General features: G+C 39.6%; 1 protein-coding gene across 1 annotated transcript in view; it reads right to left on the bottom strand.

Moving 5' to 3' along the window:
* Positions 1-1772: 1772 nt before the first annotated feature.
* Positions 1773-20957, bottom strand: part of LOC100961865 (cadherin-6) — a 48634-nt gene continuing 29449 nt past the window's right edge. The window contains 8 exon segments of the mRNA XM_012807072.1: positions 1773-2263; positions 7151-7402; positions 7523-7640; positions 8973-9094; positions 11905-12041; positions 16229-16482; positions 18524-18711; positions 20846-20957. The exon segment at positions 20846-20957 is cut by the window's right edge and continues 6 nt beyond it. Of these exon segments, the coding sequence (XP_012662526.1) occupies positions 1773-2263; positions 7151-7402; positions 7523-7640; positions 8973-9094; positions 11905-12041; positions 16229-16482; positions 18524-18711; positions 20846-20957 (1674 nt within the window).

Genomic DNA, 20957 nt, shown 5'->3' with positions numbered 1-20957 from the left:
CTGCAAATAGGTGCTGATTATGACAATATTCCCCAATAGAAATGACACTATGATTATTTGTAGAAAATTAACATTAATTGAAAACAAATCCCTAAGACTAATAAGTAGAGTCAGCATATTCTTAAGTATATATTATATATACACAGAGCCTGTTTTTTAGGTTTTCAAAACAAGGATATTTTCATTACAGAACTTTGGAAATTTCTGATGACTGTACAATGTGAGACTCTAATGATAAAAGTCATTAGAACAGTGGTACGAAATAAATGATTTGGACCTGCCAGAAGGATTAGTTCAGTTTCAGATGGGTCCTCTGGATATTAACTGACTAGGAGGCTAATTGCATAATTAGGGAAATAATAGATTGGTTGGACTTTACACCACTTTTCTGTTGTACTTTGAGACCATTACTTTATCATTAGTTCAAAGACAAGCACGGCAGGATAGCCATGAAAGAAAAGTTAAAAACAATGAAAAAAATAGGAATGCTTTTGAAAGTCAACTGTCATTTTAATTACAATCTTAAACACTCTTGTTGAAGGGAACCCAAGTTTCCCCGGTGTAAGCATCTTCCAGACATGGAATATGTAGGTTCTCACCATGATCTCACTGTTGTGCGTAGATATCCATCATGTTATATCAATATATAAATGTTTCTGGACGGGAAGGGCTGGGTATTAGGTTCATGTGTTGCTGGCTCTAACCTCTCCACTGAATGCAAAGAGCAGGGTTTAAGTTTTGTTTACCTTTACTAATTCATTTTAATAGTGTAAGAAGTAAAGTATCTGAAGAAGATGAATTATTGTACTTCACACTGCTACTTGCAAGTATAGTATAATAGAATAATACTGACAACTACAGACAAGAAGGTTAAAATTCATCTCAGAAACATTCTTTCAAGGACTTAAATAATTAGACTTATGTGTCCTTAGTCTACTGATGGTTGAAAGAATGTCCAGTGATCTGTGATGCATTTGGTGGCCAAAGCTTTCACATATGCTAAAATATTTCCTCCCTGGCTACTTCCCCTTTCCCTTCATATGGTGCAAACTTTTGCTTGTCTAATACATAACAAATTATGAGTTAGTGGCGAGGAATGAAGTCTTACTAAGTTGCTATTGTTTTTGGATGTTACCATTTCATTTGCTTCTATTCCTTAAGCATAAAAGGAATTTTAAGACATTGGTGGCTTTGATGTTCGAATTGATGTTTTGAATAATAGTTGGGGCCAGAGAAAGTTCTTGAAGAACAAACAGGACGGGCAAATATCATTCTAAGTTCTTTGCCACTGAAAAAAAACACACCCTTATATAGTTTATCTCCTTGTGAGCTGATATACCCTTATTTCTTTTACTAAGATTATAGTTTTATCATTAAAGTACAGTCCCTTATCCCATTAGCATGTGAAATTTACAGGGAGAGCCGTCAGCTGACCTGAGTCAGTGGAGTGGACTAAACCCCCGGCCAGTGGAATCCAGCGTGCTCCAAACGCACCCTTGGAGAACCAGAGAAAACTCCACTGCCTGTCCTCTCCAGCACGTGCCTGTCGAGCTGACTTGGGTAACTGAACGCACTAAAAAATAAAAATTTGCCCCTTGGAAGCTCATAAAAGTGTACTAGAAAAAAGTCTCTACCATTAGATCCACAAGGACTGCAGCCGTTGGCTTTTGGAATGGGTAGAACAGAGAACCCTTCACAGAGCAGGATAAATATAAAGAAATAGCCATGTCATATACTTCAGTGTCGTACTGGAAAATGAAAAAGGCAACAGATTAGGAGTCTTTGTCGCTGTCCACGCCTCCGTACATATCCGCTAGCTTCTTGAACCGAGGGCCCCAGTCACTAAGGTAATCGTAGTCCTGATCTCCATCCGTGGTCACCGACTCCAGCGAGCTCAGGGAATCCGCCACCGAGCCGGTGCCTTCGTAGGCGTAGGTGGCCAAGGAGTCGTACGGTGGGGCAGTGGGGTCCGTGTCATTGTCCTTTAACCTTTGGTTAATGAAATCTCTGACATCGGTGTTGTCGCGAGCTGTTGGAGTCCGTCGGGGTAGAAACAACGCTTCGGGCACGATGTCCCTTCGCAATTTGCTGTCCTCTATGGCCTCGGGGTTCCTCAGAGTGCCGATATCAAAGGCCTGGGTGTCCTCCTCGCCGCCCCCTTCGTCGTTGTAACTGACAATGTTATCTCTGATGTCCTCTTTGGAAATGATCAAGGGCTCTTTTTTCCGCTGCCGCCTCAGAGCTGCAAACAGCACCACTGTCACTGGAAGCAGAAAACAGGACAGAGAGGGAAGGAGAAGTTAATTCGCTGCCCGATTAACGTCAGGAAGAAGCGCTGTGCTCCAACGCGAAGTTTTAAAAGTTCTCTAGAAAATGCAGACTCAACTTTTATTTCTTTAAGGATGCACTCGCCTCCATCCATGATCAAACCAGGACCCCCAAAATAGAGAAAATATTTGAGAGAAGGTTATAATTTAAGCAGAGGATAAAACACCATCACATTTTGTCAGTAGTTCCTTTTTTACTTTGAAATGGCAAACTAGCGTCGAGGCAAGGAAAAAATAAAATAATAAAAAGAGCCCCACTGCAGGGAAAGTACTGTAATGAGGGTGCAAATTATGCTGAACACCTACAAGGCTCGGCACCCAGTTAGAAGGGCAAGACTGGCACCTCCGGGATGTGTGGAAGGGTGTGTGTAACCCCACATCGAAAATAACTTTTGCACTATGGCTCCTTCGTTTTTCCCTTCCTCGAGAAAGGTGTAAAATCAGTTTAAAACCCAAAGTCAGAGATGTGAATGTTTGCATACCTTTCCTATATGTGGAGAAATATTTTTACAGGTAACACCTGGAGAGACCCAGCTCTGATTCAGAAAGTCAGTTTGCATTTTAAGATCAGCCAATTTGAAGGGGGCAGGTAATAATACATATGCCATATTATTTCTGTATGAGCAAAAGGAAATAAACACGTGAGAACTTTTTTTTTTTAGTTTTTCAAAGGTCCATGTTCTATAAGTTTGTCATATGGAAGGCTAATTCTTTTGATTTTTCCTCTTCACTGAACTGAGAGGCAAGAATTGTGTTGAGGTATTTCCTGATCTTTCTCCGTAGCTGGCTGGGTGGAACACAGCTGGCTACCTGCAGAGAGACTCATCTATCTGCAAATGGACATATGAGTGGAAAAAACCAAAACATAACATCAGCTTAGAGAGAAAACAGCCATCCAGGGCAGAAGATGTCTTGTTACACTGAGGATGTCCAGGGGAGTTCATCACAGAAGTCCCAGTAACTTCTCTTGACTATATAACAAAGCCTAATTTTTGTGTGTCATAAAGATTGAATTATTACAATAAAAGCTACAGAATAATGGCTTTTTAGTGAGTATATATAACCATCTATATAATAATGGATGTTTCCACATTCATGTGGCTATATATTAAAATTTTAGCCATTAATATATTAATAGTAATAATGGGTTACCTATTGAGAGCTTTCTATGTGCCAAGCACTTAACATACTGAATCTCAATTATCCTAATAGCTCTACAAAGTAGATATCATTATGAAAAGCCCCTTTTACATAATAGGAGACGGAAGATTAGAGATGTTACATGTACATGTGATTCAAATCCATGTTGGTTGGAACAAAAAGTCTGTACACTTAATTGCTGTGGGTGGAGGCAGGTTTGGACGGTAGACTATTTCCAAAGGAAACGGCGATCCTGCCATCTTTAAGTGCGTGGTTGCAAAATTGCACACACTGTCGTTTGCTGTCAGAGCATCCTGATGCCTGGTCTACCACATCCATTCAGGGTATTTACTCACTGGTTCATTCGATAAATATTCATGTAGCGCCTACTCTATACCAAGTGGAGTCCTAGGCACTGGGGTGGTGGTGGTGGGGGTTAATGGGTGGGGGGTTGGTTGGAGGCAGAAAATAAAAGATGTGTATAATAAGTAAGGAAACTACTAGATAATTAGATGGTGACAAGTGCAATGTAAACCAGAAAGAGCAGAGCAGGACGAGGAGGACGAGGAGTGCTTCTGCGCATGTGTGAGGAACCCGTATGCACGTACTTAGGGACTGTGTTTTTGCGGGGTGAGGTTGCATCATTTCAGCAATGACACAAGGATTTATCTGGCAAGCGAGAATAGCACTAGAGGAGGGGCCCCGGGTGGAAGTGTGCCTGGAGTGTTTGAGGAACAGTTAGGAGACCCGTGGTGGCTCCAGAGGGAGCCAGCGGAGGAGAGAAAAAGGACATACGTATCTGTGGGACCTTTCCCCTTTCCTCTGAGGTCTGGGTGCAGGTAGACGGATACCACGATCTACCTTTCCTGCTTGCTTCCCGTGTAAACGATCATGTGCATTTGCAGAAGGGATGGTTGTCAGTAAAAATGGCCATTGGGATATAGAGCATAGAATCGAGTCAACTGTCTCTCAGAAATTAAGCTCTCCTGTACGTGGGTTCATTCAATCCCTTGGGGCAAGAAAAGCAGGTGTTTATCACCTCCTAATTCTTCCCAGTTTAAGGTACTTATGTCTTTTATTTTATGCACATCTGAGAGTGCAGCTGCCTAGGAGAGAGGAGGACACACTTAAAAATTTAAAGCCATTTTATTCAAGGCCTAATTCTTTTCTATATCAAAACTGCCCATATATTGTCTCATAAGCCTTATGCAAATCTGAACAGCATTTCTCCAGGATAGAACTGCCTAGAAGGAGACCTCTCAAAGCTAACTTATAAACTAAAAAATGTGATTTCTAAGTACACAGGGTGAAAACATTCTAAGGCAGTGAGACACCAATGGGGTGCCACTACCAGGGACTTAGCTGTCCCTTTTTCCTTCTCCTTTTCAGAGCCAGAGTACAGCAATACGATTTCTTTTCTTTTTTTCTTTCTTTTTTTTTTTTTTGGCCAGGGCTGGGCTTGAACCTGCCACCTCTGGCATATGGGGCCAGTGCCCCACTCCTTTAAGCCACAGGCGCCGCCCCTTCCTTTTCTTTTTTTTGAGAAGGAGATAATTAGACAAATCTGTGCTCAAATCTCCTCAAAAACTAGATTAATAGATCTAGGTTAAATTAAATACTGTTGCCTTCCAAAGCCTGTTTTCTTATTGGTAAAACAGAAGCAATAACACAGGGCCCAGGGTTGTCAGGGAAGAGTTCCTAGATGCGGAGATTTTGCAAACTCACAGCACCATAGAGGCATTGAGATGTAGTAGCTGTTTGTTTGTTTGTTTGTTTTTATGGCTGTTTTATTTTTGTAAAATACCAGATGCCAAATGCTCCTTTCTTCACTCCCGGTTTCCTCTTGCAGCAATGTGGCTAGATTTCTAATATAAAATCTCGGGTTTGCCTCATTTTAAAACTGGGCTCTCTCTTTCAGCCTGGAGATTGCCCTGCATCCCATAAGCTTACAAAGAAAGTAGAGTGCAGTGCGGTGTGGAAGCCCCGTGCCTAGGAGGAGGCCTGGGTTTGGCGCCTCACTCTCCCACGTGGCTTGGCTGCATGACTTCCCTGTGCACCCTCAGTTTTCTTATTTCAGATGTTGATAAATACATTCCAGATAGTTCTGGGCTTTACAGGAGAAGAACATTTGTGAAGCACCTTGCATAGCACTAGCCTATGGCATGTACCTTGTAAAGGTTAAACCCCATTTTTCATCTCTTTTATTAGGTACAGAATTCCAAAGAGACCAGACAAGATGTGGGAGGCACCAAGCCCAATTAGATGATGAAGAGAGAGACAGCCAATTCATTGGTGGAAGGGAAGGAAAAGGGAAGAAATGGTGAGTTGATTGAAAGGAAGAAAAAAAGGGATGAGAAAGTGGGTAGATGATGAGGGACATGAAGAATCACCTCTATCAGTTGAGAGTCGGCTCTCTTGCCAGAGAACACAAAAGTAGTCCACAGAATGCTGCCTGACTACAAGCCCCACCAATCTAGGGCTTCGTTCTAAAAGTAACTTTCTGACCAAAAAGAACATTTGCATTCTTCTCCTCTAAAGCAGTTTTTACAGACTCACACCATTAGAAACACTGATTCGTCTTTGCACACTGTCAGTTTTTATTTATCTTCATATCTTAAAATACTTTCCCCAAATCTTGGTTGACAACGAGAATCACAGTTCTGTAGTTGAATCTCAAGGCTTCTGTTATAATTAGCAAGGTGGATCAGGAACAGGAAGCTCTCAAGCAGGGATCCCTGGGGAAATGTAGGTTCTTCTTCACTCTTCTTAAAATTGCTCTGTCCCCTGGGTAATCCAGGTTAACTCTAATTTCTTACTTTTTTCCTTTTTCAATTGTATAGGCAAGCTTTACAAATCTTGCTTTTATTTTTGGAAGGGTTGCATTAAGTAACATTTGATTTCTTAGTTCCCAGTCAGGGGCCTGTTGAGTGATTTGAGCTCCACTTGTGGGCTTAAAGGGTTGGTTCAGAGAAAAAACATCATTTGAATCATTGTTAGACATTGATTTTCACTTTTAGTACAAGCATTTCTTTTGAGTGCTAGATTTATTTCCTTAATCACAGAAGTTACTTATTATTAAAAGTCTGAGAAATAATAGACATCACATTATATACATATGTGGTCATCAGAGCAATGGGAAGAAGATCGTCATTTAAATGGGTAGATTTAAATAAGATCACTGGCTTTAAAAAATTTCATAGCATGTATGTTTCCCAGAGGAGAGGAAAAGTCATCACACTCCTCTTTCCACTTCCCCACTGATCTTTAAACTACTTTTGTAGAAAGGGCCTTCAGCATCTGCTCCATGCTGGGTGCTTTCACAATGTGTGCCAAGTTGAATATTAAACAACACATGAAATGCCAAAGGTATATTTATCTTGCCTTTAGCCCCTCCCCCCACCGAGATTCATTCCCAGTCTGATAGACACGAGATTCCTTTGGTGGAATGATCAATTCTTAGGAAAGCAAAGGCAGGGGTAAGTTTCACATTCGTTCATTTTCCAAAGCCATTTTCAAGCAAAAAATGAGTTCATAGTGGAACAACACAAATTCTCAGCATGTGACTCTACTCACCTAGAGCGGACTGTATGCCTTAATGGGGGAGGCGGATAAATCTAGGGTGTCACAGTGACAGTGTGAGCCCCTCACCATGGGGAGATAGGATGCGGGGAGAGCCAGTTTACCTAGTAGGATCACGATGCACAGAAGGATGGCAACCAGAGCCCCCGTGCTCAGTCCCGTGGGGTGGATGAGAGCCTCAGCATGGCACGACTGCATGTTCCCGTGGGGGTCACATGCACACACCCGGACAGTCACTGTCCCAGTGCTGCTTTGAACTGGGTAGTCGTTGTCCGAAATGACCACAGGCAGGAGATAGGTGCTCATCTCGTGTCTATTATAGCCATTTTTCCGAGTTAAGATTCCCGCTGTGTTGTCTGGAACCAGAAAGCAAAGTGGTGAGTGTCTGTGGATTCCGCGTCACGTGTTGGATACACTGTGGTGAGAGTGGGCACAGACACAGGCACAGATAAAGAAGGTGACTCCAACTCATTTACCTTTGTTGTCTCGAATGGTAAAGTTTGAACCACTGGCTGCTTCAGGGGCCAAAGAGAATGAGAATTGGTGGCCACTGTAAGGGTCATCCTTGTCAACCGCACGCAGGGTCTGAATCAACTAAGATAGAAACCATAGATTTACCATAATTTTTTTTTAAAACCCCTGTACAATTGGGCCATAAAGTTTCTATAATTCAAAATTATTTCTTACAGTTTTATAATAAATTACTTGACTAAATGATCTTTAATTTTAAAAAGATGATAGCCTTTACAAATTTGATAAAGAATCCAGTTTATTGAAAGAACTGATAGGTTAGAAAGGACAAGGGGGACCATCCTGTGCATTGCTGTATGTTTAGCAGCAACCCTGGCCACTAGATACCAGTAGCACTTCCTAGTTACGCCATCCAAAATGTCTCTGGAGCTTGGGCACCAGGGCCCACAACCTTTAATCCTAGCCCTTTGGGGAGCTAAGGAGGAAAGATTACTTGAGGCCAGGAGTTCAAGACCAGCCTGAGTAACACAGTGAGACTCCTGCCTCTACAAAAAAACTAGAAAAATTATCTAGATGTGGTGGAATGTGCCTACAGTCTCAGCTACTTGGGAGGCTGAGGCAGGAGGATTTCTTGAGCCTAGGAGTTTGAGGTTGCAGTGACTTATGATGACGCCGCTGCACTATAGCCCAGGCAATAGAGTGAGGCCCTATCTTCAAAAAAACCAAAAAAGTCTTCAGACGCTGCAAAAATCCCCGGAGAAGAGAAAGAGGGTTGCAAATCTATAAAGTATCACAATGGTCTAGGATGACATTGCAACTTAATAAAATGGAAGCACTCTTGGGACAGTCTGCTTAGAAATGCAATCTTAACTTACACATTAAATATCAACTTGCAAAAAACTGAAAAGAAAATGAGTATATAAAGTATGGTAACTTTGGCTTTCCACTTGCACACATACTTTAAGAGTGTACTTCTGTTTTGACAAACTGTAACACAAATTTTTATATCACTGGCAGCAAAGACCTATTTCACATGGGGACAAATGTGTAACATTCGTGAATTAATATTACTTGTACAGATGGGCAATGTAAATAAGTAAAATTATGAATTACAGGCAATTGTAAAATATGTTCTAGTCATTACTTTCAAGTACATATGGTAATTAAACTATCTGTTCACCAATAAAGTTTTTCCAGTGAAGCTGTGACTAATCTATTTTAATGAAAACTTAAGACCGATTTGGAATCAGCATCAGTCTTTGATGAACTTCCAGTTCTTAAAAGCTGTTAGTTCTCTTATGCCAGTCCTGGTTTTTATTTATGGTATTAATTTCCTTAGCATTCATTTTATAGACAATTCACAACTAGCCCTCAGCTCCCCGAATCATCTGAATGATCTAGAAGATTTAAATTAATCTGACTTTTAATTTGAATGTACTTTTATATGAAACTCACCTGATCTGCTTTTGCTTTTTCACAGACGAAAGTTTCATAGAACTCAGCAAATTCTGGGGCATTGTCATTGACATCTAGAACTTTAATATATAGAGGTACTCGGCTGCTTTGCTTCGGATTATCTGGCACATACCAAAAAGAAAAAAAAAGTAGGCATTTATATGTGGATCACCGATCTCCTGTAGGCACGACAGTCTCCCTTCCATTCTCATTCATGCACAGATTCCCCAAAGCTCCTCTGAGGACCACAGGGCTCTAAGTACCAACGAGGTGACAGAAAGTAGAGTTAGATTGTTTGGTACATCTGATGTTGGATATACCTGATGGAGATATCTAGGCGACACAAACTACTTGTGTTGATAAGTACAATTGCATAATAAACCCTAATGTAACAGAAAATAAAGAAAGGCACTTTAGAGGTAGATTTTTAAGGAAGGCAAGGAAGCAGGCAGATGAGAAAAACATGGACAAAAAGGAGAAAGGAGAAAATGAATCAACTACCAGGAGGCCCAAGGATGATTTTTGGTCCTGGGTATTTGAGTGTTAAACAAGAGCTAGATGCTTTGCCATATTATGCTATTTAAGCCTTACACATATCTGAGTTATATACAGTTATTCCCCCCCATTTTATAGATGAGGAAACTGAGGCTCAGAGAAGTTAAATAATTTATCCATGTTTGCAGACATAGTGAGGAATAGAGTCCAGATTCTAACGTGGGTCTTACTCCAAAGCCCAGGCTGTTCATCTAGAATTATGACAGCAGAATCAGTGCCTGCAGACCTGAGACAAGGGAAATATTTTGATTCTTTCCTATGATAATCTTCTGGATTGCATAGAAGACATATTTCTGGTATAAAAGTCAGGAATTGGAACCTTTTGCCTCAGCTCTCTTCATTCATTTCACTCACCTATCTTTTTATTCACTTTATGAATATTTAGTGATCATGTAACATTTAATATATGCTGTTTGGGGTGTGGGGACATACAGGGAACATAAAGATCCTGCATCCTGGAATAAATTCTTATGGGGGTGACAAACTGTCAACCAAGAAGTATCTAATTCATCAGATGGGAACCGTTATGGAGAAATTAAACAGGAAAAGGGATGGAGAGAGATAGAGGTGCGACTTTGAATGGGATGACCAGGATGGCTTTTTTAAGGACACGTTTTTGGCCCCGAGACATGATTAAAGAGAAGGAGTAAGCCGGGTGAATATTTTTGGCTGTCCAGGTGGAGGAATCAGTAGGTGCAGAGGCCCTGGAGTTAGCGGAAACTGACTTTATATAAGCTCTTCGTTTCTGTTACATCAAAGTAGTTAAGAAGTTTGGGCAGTAAGATTCTTTCAGATCTCTTGCTTCTAAAAATTTTATTCCTGCTATACTTCCAAAGTCAGAGCAGTTGCACGTAAACTTTTAAAAGTCTTGATTATTAACGCTTTCAAATTTGTCATAGAAGCATTGAATCTTAAAAAGAGAATTTTTTAGGCACAAAGCTTAAAATACTTTACTGCTCAGTAAAAAATAAAATTTCACCACGATATAAAAAATCGTCCTTTTCAGTGGGAAATAATTTTGTAATTTTAAACCTTTACCGGTGTTTTGTCATTGGCATCTACATCAATCCATTAACATAAATTAACATAAATCTTAACATAAATCTGGACATAAATTCAGAAGAGCAGATTCCTACCTAATAAATTTCTAATGAATATCCTTATCACTTTGCAAAAGCAATGTTTCATTTTGCTCCTATTAATTATGATTCTGTCCAATATCCTTCAACCGCTTCAAATCTCATGAATTACGTTGATGAAAAAATACAGCTGTAGTAAACCATTTGATATGGAATATTTCCCACTAGATACCCAACTGAGCGAAAATGTTTAGAACTTTTAAAATCAAAAACAAGAACTAAAAAATGAGCTATGATTTTTAAACATTAAAATACTATTTTAAGGATCATTTTCCTTTTCTGTACTTCAGTCTACATGTCGTGTTTACAGGACGCATTAACTTCCATTGTGTGTAATCATTTTATTTGAAGCATTCTTTTGGCACTGTTTTCTTTGCCTTAAATTTCATGGGGACCACCATAAAGTTCATTCTAAACGTGTCATGGATTACTTGGTGGTTGGCAGACAAAGGAAAAGTAAGAATTTGAATATTGTGATTAATTCTATAAAGATTTTTAGCTAGAAATTCTATAGAAAGTTAGAGAATTAATATCTAAAAGATTTCTAAACAATGCCTACATTTTATTTTTTTTGAGACAGAGTCTCACTATTGTACCCTCAGTAGAGTGCTATGATGTCACAGCTCACAGCAACCTCAAACTCTTGGGCTTAAGTGAGTCTCTTGCCTCAGTATCTCAAGTAGCTGGGACTACAGGCGCCTGCCCCAGTGCCCGGCTATTTTTTTTTGTTGTTGTTGTTGCATCTGTCTTTGTTGTTTAACAGACCCGGGCCGAGTTCGAACCCGCCAGGCTCAGTGCATGTGGCCAGCGTCATAACCACTGCGCTACGGGCACCGAGCCCGATGCCTACATCATTTTAGAACATAATTGACCCCTCTCATCCTCTGCCCCCACACACATTGTTTGAGAACCCATTTTTAAGCCATGTCTGTAGTGTTCTAATTTGTAAGATTTTTTTGGTAATCAAATCCAGCAGTGACCAATTTAATCTAAATTGAAAGATGTGTTCCCATTTTATTGTTTTCAAACTGCAGAACTCCTACGATTGCTTCTTCATTTATGAAAGAACCGGCACCTTTCTGGCAGAAACATGACTGCAGATAGTTCCAGGGTTCTTTCCCTCAATCTGTATCAAGTGGTCCAGTGCTGCGTGGTGGCTAATGTCCGCTGGGCTCCACCAACCTCGCCTGGGACCCACTCCATCCTCGGGGATAGCAGTGGTATTAGGTTGGACTTACTGATCTCTGTTGCTATCACGGTAATGTTGTGCCACAGCAGTGTTTCTCGGTCAAGAAGTTTTGATGTGAAAATCGAACCATTTCCAGAATCAATGTTGAATATCCGGTCCATATCTGTGTGGCGATCAACCGAATACCTGAAAGTGAAGAGAGCTTTCATTGTATTTGCTATTTTCACATCAGAAAACTGTTTCCAGAACATCTGTGACATGGTTTTTTTTTCTACCTGTAGTGTACATTGGAATAATTACAATTTAATATTAGACAAAATATTTTGAGAAAGTAGTTCTTTACTAATTAAGTCTTAATAGTAACTCACTGGACAGATGAGTTGACTTTCAAGAGAATAAATGAAGTTCACAGTGAGTGTTTATATCAAATTGGGTTGGAATTTCTGTTTCAATGCATATATGTTTTTATTATCAAAAGGCTTGAAACAGATGAAATAGCTATGTTTTTTGCCACTTATATCATGAAACAACATTTATTAAGAATTTAGGGAACAGCACTGAATTTACTTGATCACTTTTCATTCTTAATTTGAGAATGATAAATATTTATAGCCCTTAGTTCATTACCAGAAAGGTAATCTCAATATTCATAGACTCTGTAAGAAATTTAATAATCATCTATAAGCTTTTCTTTGCTCACAAAACATGTCAAGCTTAAGATGTACTTCTTCTTGCCTTTATAAGCAGTTCTGATTATATACAGCAATTTTTTTTTGGTTCTTTGTCTTTTTTCCACCTATTATAGTTTTAAGTTCTGTGAGTATTTTCTCATCAAGCCTTGAAATAAAGGGTAAGAGAGGAGAATTTTTCGTTGAAGGTAGCTTTCAATTTTAAAGTGAAGTGAACTATTTAGGAAATACAAAAATTGGAGATTATTTTTTTCTTTTGATTGGGAGATTTAAAAAGGAATAGAAAACCCAACATACCTTGGTTGCTTAGGAAAGATACTTGCACACAAAACCTTACTTGTTTGTTGTTTATCTTTCCAAAGTAGTTTCAATTTATATCAAGGATAGTTACGGTCCAGTCACATTAATTGTAATCACCACCGATAAGAATCAAGGTAATCAATCCAGTTATGATTATAACAGATCATTCTGCTAGGTAGCCCTTATTCCTCCCCCACCCCCCAAGGACTACATTGTATTCTGTGATTAAAGAATTTGTCTTCTAATGTATCCTAAATTAGGAAGATTTATGGGTCAGGAGAGCAGCTGTGTTTACATGTAAATTTTCCAGAATGTGTAGTTATAGAGATAAGAGATTATTTTATGAAAATCAAAAGGAATTTGTTGTAAAATTATTGGGAGAAAATTATTTTCTGTGATTAAAGAATTAAAAGTTTTGTGTCTGCATAGTGATAAATCAATGTTCAGAATTTTCTAGCCTTAATGTTGCATCTAACACATTGTCTAGCACTTAGTTGCTTAAAATCCAAAAGCTATGTACAGATGTACTTTTCTGAGAACAAATTTTATCATACAAAAGGACACTGGAATATGCATTTATTTACCAATATATCTATGTGTATCTCCGGCCTTAAATCTATTTCTATGTATTAAATCCATTAAGGACCAAGGAATAGCTGGCAGCAAAAAACTTCAAGATTAGCTGACAGCAAATCCAGTCTGACAAGCTAACTACTTTCTTTCCTAAAACCAAAAATAGTGCAGTAGGCAAAAGGGGTATTTGGTCTAAAAAGTAATATAGACTTAGAAACATAGCCTCAATTCCCAGGAGACATTATCTCTTTCAATTACAAGTATGTTGATGTATCAAAGAAATAACCAAAGCTCATGTTTGTAAACCGCCATGAATACTTTCAAACTGAACTTGACACTGAGTCACTAAGATTTCTTTCTTTATATGGTTAGAACAAACTCCAAGGAACAGAATAGTTGTGAAAGTACTTTATTTCTGCTCTATAAGTGAAAGCCGTCATTCACTTTCCTTATTACTAATATTAAATACATCTGAGAAACACTTGATCCATAAGCTCCTATGGAGGCTACTCTCTGACGAGAGCCCCATTCAAGGCGTCTTATAGATATTCCACCAGAATGATAAAACGAGGGTTTATTTGCCTGGAGATTTAAAATTATTTCCTAAACATAAGTTAGGCATTTTATTTTGTTTTCTTTAGATGTGGGTCTTATCATAAGGTTTCATGTGAACAAAGGCTCAAGGACTGAAAAGTCAGACCACGATTGCTCAGAGCCTCAGCATAATTGGTCTGCAATGCTGTTCTTCATGCAGCAGCCAGTGTGAGCTTTCAAAAATGTAGTTTTAGATTAAGTAACTCTTCTACTCAGAACTTTCCAGTGGCTTCTCATCTCCATCTGAATAAAATCCAATCTTTACCACAGACTTCAAAGCCCCATAGGATCTTCCACGTTCACCACCACTTACCAGACCTGCCCACGGCCTCGTACCTGACCTCTCCTCCCTCCCTCGTTCTCTGCCAGCTCTGCAGGCTTCCTCCCTGCTCTTTCAACATGCTCAGCCAGCTTTGATATCAGACCCAACTCTTGCTTTTTTCTCTTCTTGAAATGGTCTTCCCCCAGGTATCAGCATGGTTCACCTTTTAATTTCAGTCAAGTCTTTACTCAAATGATTCCCTACCAAGCCGGCCAAACCTGACCACGTTATCTGAAATAGCACCCGAGGCACTCCTCATTTCCTGACTCTGCTTTACTTTCCTGCTTCCAATTTATTTTTCTCCTGACATATTACATATTTATTACTTGTTTATTTCTGTCTGCCCCAATTAGAATGTAAGCTACAGGCGGACGTGGTGGCTCATGCCTATAATCCTAGCCTGGGAGGCTTAGGTGGGAGGATCCCTTGAGCTCAGAAGTTAGAGACCAGCCTGAGTAAGAGCAAGACCACTTCTCCACTAAAATAGAAAAATTAGCTGGGAATTGTGATGGTGTATGCCTGTAGTCCCAGCTAGTTGGGAGGCTGAGGCAAGAGGATCACTTTTGCCCAGTGGCTTGAGGTTACTATGAGCTAGGCTGATGCCAGCACTCTAACCTGGGCAACAGAATGAGACTCAAAAAAAAAAAAAAAAAAAAAAAAAAAAACTTCAGAAAAAAGATCAGGGCTGTATTCCTTAGTGCCTAAATATACCTGGCACTTGGCTGGTATCCTGATCAGAATCTATTTGTGAATTCCAGAGCTTTTTAATCTGTTTACTTCATTTATGGGAAATCACTTACACAATGATAGTGTGGCTTAGGACTTTTATAATAGTCAACTAAGCTACTGGGTAAAGGCTGGAGGTTGGCTGACTCCAGCATTTTCCTGACCAGGTTCTAGAATAGAGAATCATCTGTGGTCTATGGGAGCAAGAAAGCCTTCCTCCGTCATGATTTCCAGCTGACGTGTAAGGAGAGTACAGAGAAAACAGGGCTTGCGCTTGTGGCATAAATTTGGATTCTGCTCTATTAATTTCCCCAGGATTTCACAGACATATATTAGGAAACAGTTCTTGTTTATATCTTTAAGAGGAAAAATTATGCATCCAAATGGAGCATAATTCTGCCTCTAAGTGTGTGTTACACAACAGGTTCATCCACACTCGAAGAGTCTCTCTTGCCCTGTAGAGCCTGGTTTGTTAAAAATCATGACACTTTCTCTATACTCTTTGACAAGTCTCAAGTTTAAAAATATCTTAAACCTTAAAAATAAAGTCCCAGGCAATTCAGCTACCTTATCTTATATTATTTCTCTGTAAGCCATAATAAACTCTATATAGATCATTTTGGGTTTTTTTTCCCTTCAAATTTTATATATTTTAATTTTCTACAAGTCAGCTGTCTGTATCCATGAGTTCTACACTCATGGACTGAAAATTGAAAATATTTTAAAAATAAATAAATAAAAAAGAAAACAACAAAAATCCCTATATAGTAATAAATAATACAAATTTAAAAATCAGGGTAAGAACTATTTACATATTACTAACATTGTGTTAGGTATTAGAAGTATTCTGCAGATAAAGGACAGGGGAAGAGATGCTTGGGTTCTAGGCAGACACTACCCCATCTTATATAAGGGACTTTAGCATCTGTAAATTGGGGTGTGGAGGGGGGTGCTGGACACAATCCCTCAAGGATACCAAAGGACTGCTGGATTGCTGCCCAAATAACATTCATGAAGTGAGCAGTGAAAGCGAAAGGGGCTGTTCAGTTTTTCAGGAAAACACAACTTTCTAATTGGAAGAAAAGGGATCTATCTTTTCTAATGTGCAGACAGATCATCGGATATAAACTGAGGCTCCTGAAAGAGACAAGGGGCAGAACCGTACTTACTTGACGGGATTCCTGGAGGCGTCTGGATCTTGAGCTGTGACTGAGCCTATTGTGGTGTTGATCTGAGCGTCTTCCCTAATCTGTAGGACGTAGGCCAGTTTGCTGAAGACTGGAGGCTCGTCCACGTCCTCCACCACGATTCTGACCGTGGCTGAATCTTTGAATGGTCCCAGGTAGAGAAATCGTGGCTCGACGTGAGGATTGGAGGCTTCCACTTTGAGAGTATATACTTTCTTCTTTTCGAAGTCCAAGAGCTTGGGGGGGGGGGTGTTGAAGGGAAGGAACACATTTAAAGTAACCAGGACATAAAAAGCCAAGACACGAAGCATTTTTGTTGCAAATCACTGATAAATAAATGTGACCATATGGCTTAGAGAAATCCCTACACAATAGTGCGATATTGGGCAAAGGCAGGGAAGATACAGTGTAATTATTTTTTCTTATACCTGCATCATTTGGTGGGCAATTATTAGGAAGTCTGTGAAGAGTTCAGTTGTCAAACAACCCTGAAGAAAGTGTGGGCTAGAACCAGGCCCACTTTGGACTTAAAGGTGGGTGCTGAGGTGCAAGGCATTGTACCAAGTACTTGTTCCCAAGTAGGAGGGAAATTGGAAGCAGGAGTCTGGAGCAGCCCATGCTCTCTCCCTTTAAAAAAATCTTTATATTTGACTATGGGGGGGCCACTGCCAGGGGCAAGTTGGTAAATATGCTGATAATTCTGCCAGCTGTTCTTATGTCTGGCTTTGACTGTACCTGATGAATGCTTAAAACTAGTCCATGTCTGGGCCCCTCCTAGATCAAAATATGTGGAGTGGAGATGGGAGTGTATGCTATTAAGCCCCTGCCCTAGTCACTCTAATGTCTGCCTAGGATTGAGAACCATAGTTGGCATTGTGATTCCCACTTCCTCATTCAGACAAAATAGCTTACACTTTTTTTTACATGAGGTAATAAAATATTCCAAATGATATTCTGATATGGGTTTGCCAAAGAAGGTAATGGTCATTGTTGTCAGAGGTCTTTAGGAAAAGCATCTCTGCTTTTGAAGACAGAGCAAGCCCTGACGCTGACTGCTGACTTTGAGTTTTAGATGCTACCATGACAAGGCTCGCCAGAAACGCAATTAATCAAAGCTTAGTGAATGCAATTTGGTCGGCGAGGCAAAATTTTAGTTCGAATCTGATAAGGCACTAAGAAAATTAAAAAGGTTAATGCACAGTAATGGGCTTCCTAATTATATTATAGCATGACACACTGGTCTAAGTGTCACTTAAACATGTTTTATTGTGTTTCCTGATATCAAGACATGTAATGCAAACTTAGGAGGAAGGAAAGAGTTTCTTGTTCTTCATAGCCACCTATGCCAGCGGTGCTCAACCTGTGGGTCGCGACCCACAGGAACTGTATTAAAGGGCCGTGGCATCAGGAAGGTTGAGAACCACTGACCTACGCGTCTATTTACCAGCAAAGATAATAGTGTAGAAGGGAGAGGAAAATATTATTCCAATGTAATAAAAGTGAAATCATAAAAAATTAATCAAAATTCGCATTATTTTTAGTCTTAAAGTATAACATTTGTTGCTTTTTAATTTTTGCCACACTTTTGTATATCACTCTGAGGGGTAAAATGATGTACATTAGGGAGAAATGAGAGAAGGGGGAGGTAGAGTACAAAAGTCTTATTATTGTGTTCCAGAAAGTAGCTAAAGGGGTCTCAGGAAATGCATGCTATTTAATTTGAATTCGTGGTATTTATCCTCTCTCTGTAATGCGTCATCTTGATCTCTGCTTTCATGACCTTTTTTTTCCCTGAAGCTTGCTTCACATTTGTGTGTTTATTTCCTTGCTTTCTTGTCTTTTTTTCCCTAGACGGGAAGTTTGATGACAGCAGAGACCATCTGTTCAATGCAACACGGCACCTCTGGCATCTAGAACAGTGTCTGGCATGGCTTGGGTATCGCTCATTGATGATATTGACTTTACTTGTTTTTATGTAAAGACCTTATGGTTTTTACTGTACATATCATTTATCTGTGTTTACTTACTTCGGGGGTTCTTAACAAAAATCTATTGGAAGTATAAAACTAATAAGCCTATGAGATTATTTTGGACACCTGAAAGCCAACTGGAGAGTCTCCGTATCATTAGAATCGGTGTTCTCAAACAGTCATTAGCAAAATAAGAATCTAAAGTGATGTTTTACGTGAGATACATTCATAATTGCCCCTGATAACTTGGGAACAAGAGACAGGGAAATGCGTTTTCATTTGTATGGTGTTTAAGAAGCGGCATTACCTTTTTGACAGTTATGATCCCTTCTTGGGTTTCCTGGTCTGTGACGACGTCAAACATATCCAGCCCCTCACCGTCTGTGATGCTGTACTCAATTTCGGCATTTTCTCCCACGTCAGCATCGCTGGCTTTGATCCTGCCGATCGGTGTACCCGGTGGAGAAGATTCTGGGGTTTTAAACTGGTAGGTACCTATTAATCACCAGACAGATATAAGTCGAACACAGACCAAGCACACGCCATCATCATAAAAACACAACCCATCTCCTAATAGTTCTTTCCGACATTACCAGGGAGGCAGGCAGATCTGTGCTTTCCTCTAAATAATTAATGGTGGCCTCTTCTCCTATGACTTTACTTTCGTGGTTGTTAAGAATATTTTTATATATCATGACCTGTCTTCGTGCAAATGGAGAACACTTTTCTTGTCCTGTAAATAGGCTTCAGTGTTTATGGTGTGATTGTGAGAACGGCTGGACTGAGGAGGCACGGAAGGTTTCAAAGCCCCCCGTTAACTTAATCTATCAGAAAGAATAGATAAGGATTTAATCTGCACTGTGACTTTAAGCCAGTTACTAGGTATTCTTTAAAAGAGTTCTCTCTGCTCCTGCTAATAATAGCTGAAGGTGAAAATAAATTGCAGCAATTTGGAGACTGTATCCAGGTAGACATTCTTTCACTCATACACAGAGCTGGATCCAGTTGCAAGGTTAAGGATATAGATAAATATGTTGATAAAACTCTTAAGTTTTTTCTTTTGTTTAACTCTTTATTTAAATGTTGTCATAGTACTTTTTTTCTATGCATAGGTTTCTCCCCTACTTGGATCTGTATTAATAGTTCAAAACCTATATTTTATAGATAGACGTGTTTCTTAGGTCATCATGTTGTAAAATTAGTTTGAGAAGATTACATGTGAGTTTTAGTTTAGATATAGCAGGCCAGCATGCTCTTAGCACAAAATAAAGAAATAAAAAATAAAAAGTGAAAACAAAACTAACTCTATTCTTATTCATTATATTTTCCATTCATACAAATAATTTTGGGAAAAACTTAAGACTATGGCACCACTAAAATCTAGGCATTCTATGGTAGTCATTCCCTATAAATTGGGCTCATCCTTGGTGACATGAGAAAACAGGTGAAGTGTTCCTCTGGTGTATTCAACTTCCTCCTGCCCTTTCTGTATTCTCATCTCCCTTGCCTTGGCACACTGCCCAGTGACAAGTCACGGGCTAGCCAAGTAAAGAGCTGAGCGAGTTACAAATCCCTGTGGCACTGAGGTGCTGGGGAATCGTTATGTCATCCTTCCCCAGGGCCTGCCCATACTGGAAAGGAGGGTTTGGGGGCAAAGTGTTGGTGATTCTGATATTTCCATCTGAAGCCTCTGTGGTGAACATTTTAGGGCTCATAATACCTTCTTTCACTCATTATGTCAGAAATTCATGAGCTTTTCTATTTGTGCATTTAGCTGATTAAACACTTGAAAAATACAAAATATAGAACCATTGCTGCTGATCCACAGACATCTCCTTTCTAAAGGTAGCCCACCTTAGCTGGTCATCTTTTTAAAATGCCATGATAGAGCCAGGGGGTTTTCTATGTAATGACTGGAATAACTTTCTTAGGGGATCATGGTCGGAAAGGGATTTTGTTCCTAGGAGAAAAATTACTTTCAAACCAGTTCCCTCTTGGGTGGCTCCAGGTGAGTTTAGCGCACTGCTGAAACGAAGTCAGTACTCATGGATGTGGTTTTTCCTTCTCTTTCTTTCCATCTAATCATGAGAGTTAATGATTTTTAGAGATGGCTTTCAGTATCTCAATTAGCCAGAATGTAGAAGACTATGTATGATTACAAATGGATTAAGTACATAGTTACTTCACAGTTGTATTTTTAGAAACGGCAAAATGATAAATCCTCCCCTTACAAAGCTTGGTAAGGATTTAAAAGAGATTACATGCCCGATTAATTTCACAAAACATAAAGTCAAATTTTTCCTGACAAACAGCAGCAGGCTTGTGTACATACGTTCTGCACGAGCAGATTTATGTCTGGGGTAGTTTTTTTAATAAGGAAAAATGAAACAATGATGTCGCCTTTACAGCAACAGCCGTGTCAGAAATCGCTCAGCTAATTACCAACCGAGAATCATAAATGTTCACATTTCCTGAGTGTAAGCAGTGTTGCCAACTCATTTTTAATAAAAGTGCCAGTTCTTGCTAAATCCACTAATTTTGACAATCACGACAACAATGGAAAATAATTCTCAATGGTGGAGTTTTACAAAAACGGATTGAAGCAACTCGTCCAAGGAAATGTTCCTACTCTGGGGGAATCGCGGAGGGTTGTCGTTGACGTCCGTCAGCGAGATGTTCACGGTGGTGGTCCCGGATAACCCTCCCATCTGGCCGCCCATGTCCTTGGCTTGGATCACCAC

Source organism: Otolemur garnettii, unplaced genomic scaffold, assembly GCF_000181295.1.
Source record: "Otolemur garnettii isolate 467f Iridium unplaced genomic scaffold, OtoGar3 scaffold00063, whole genome shotgun sequence".
NCBI lineage: Eukaryota > Metazoa > Chordata > Mammalia > Primates > Galagidae > Otolemur > Otolemur garnettii.
The sequence above is the reverse complement of the archived record's forward strand: the minus strand, read 5'-3'. Positions and strand labels throughout refer to the sequence as shown.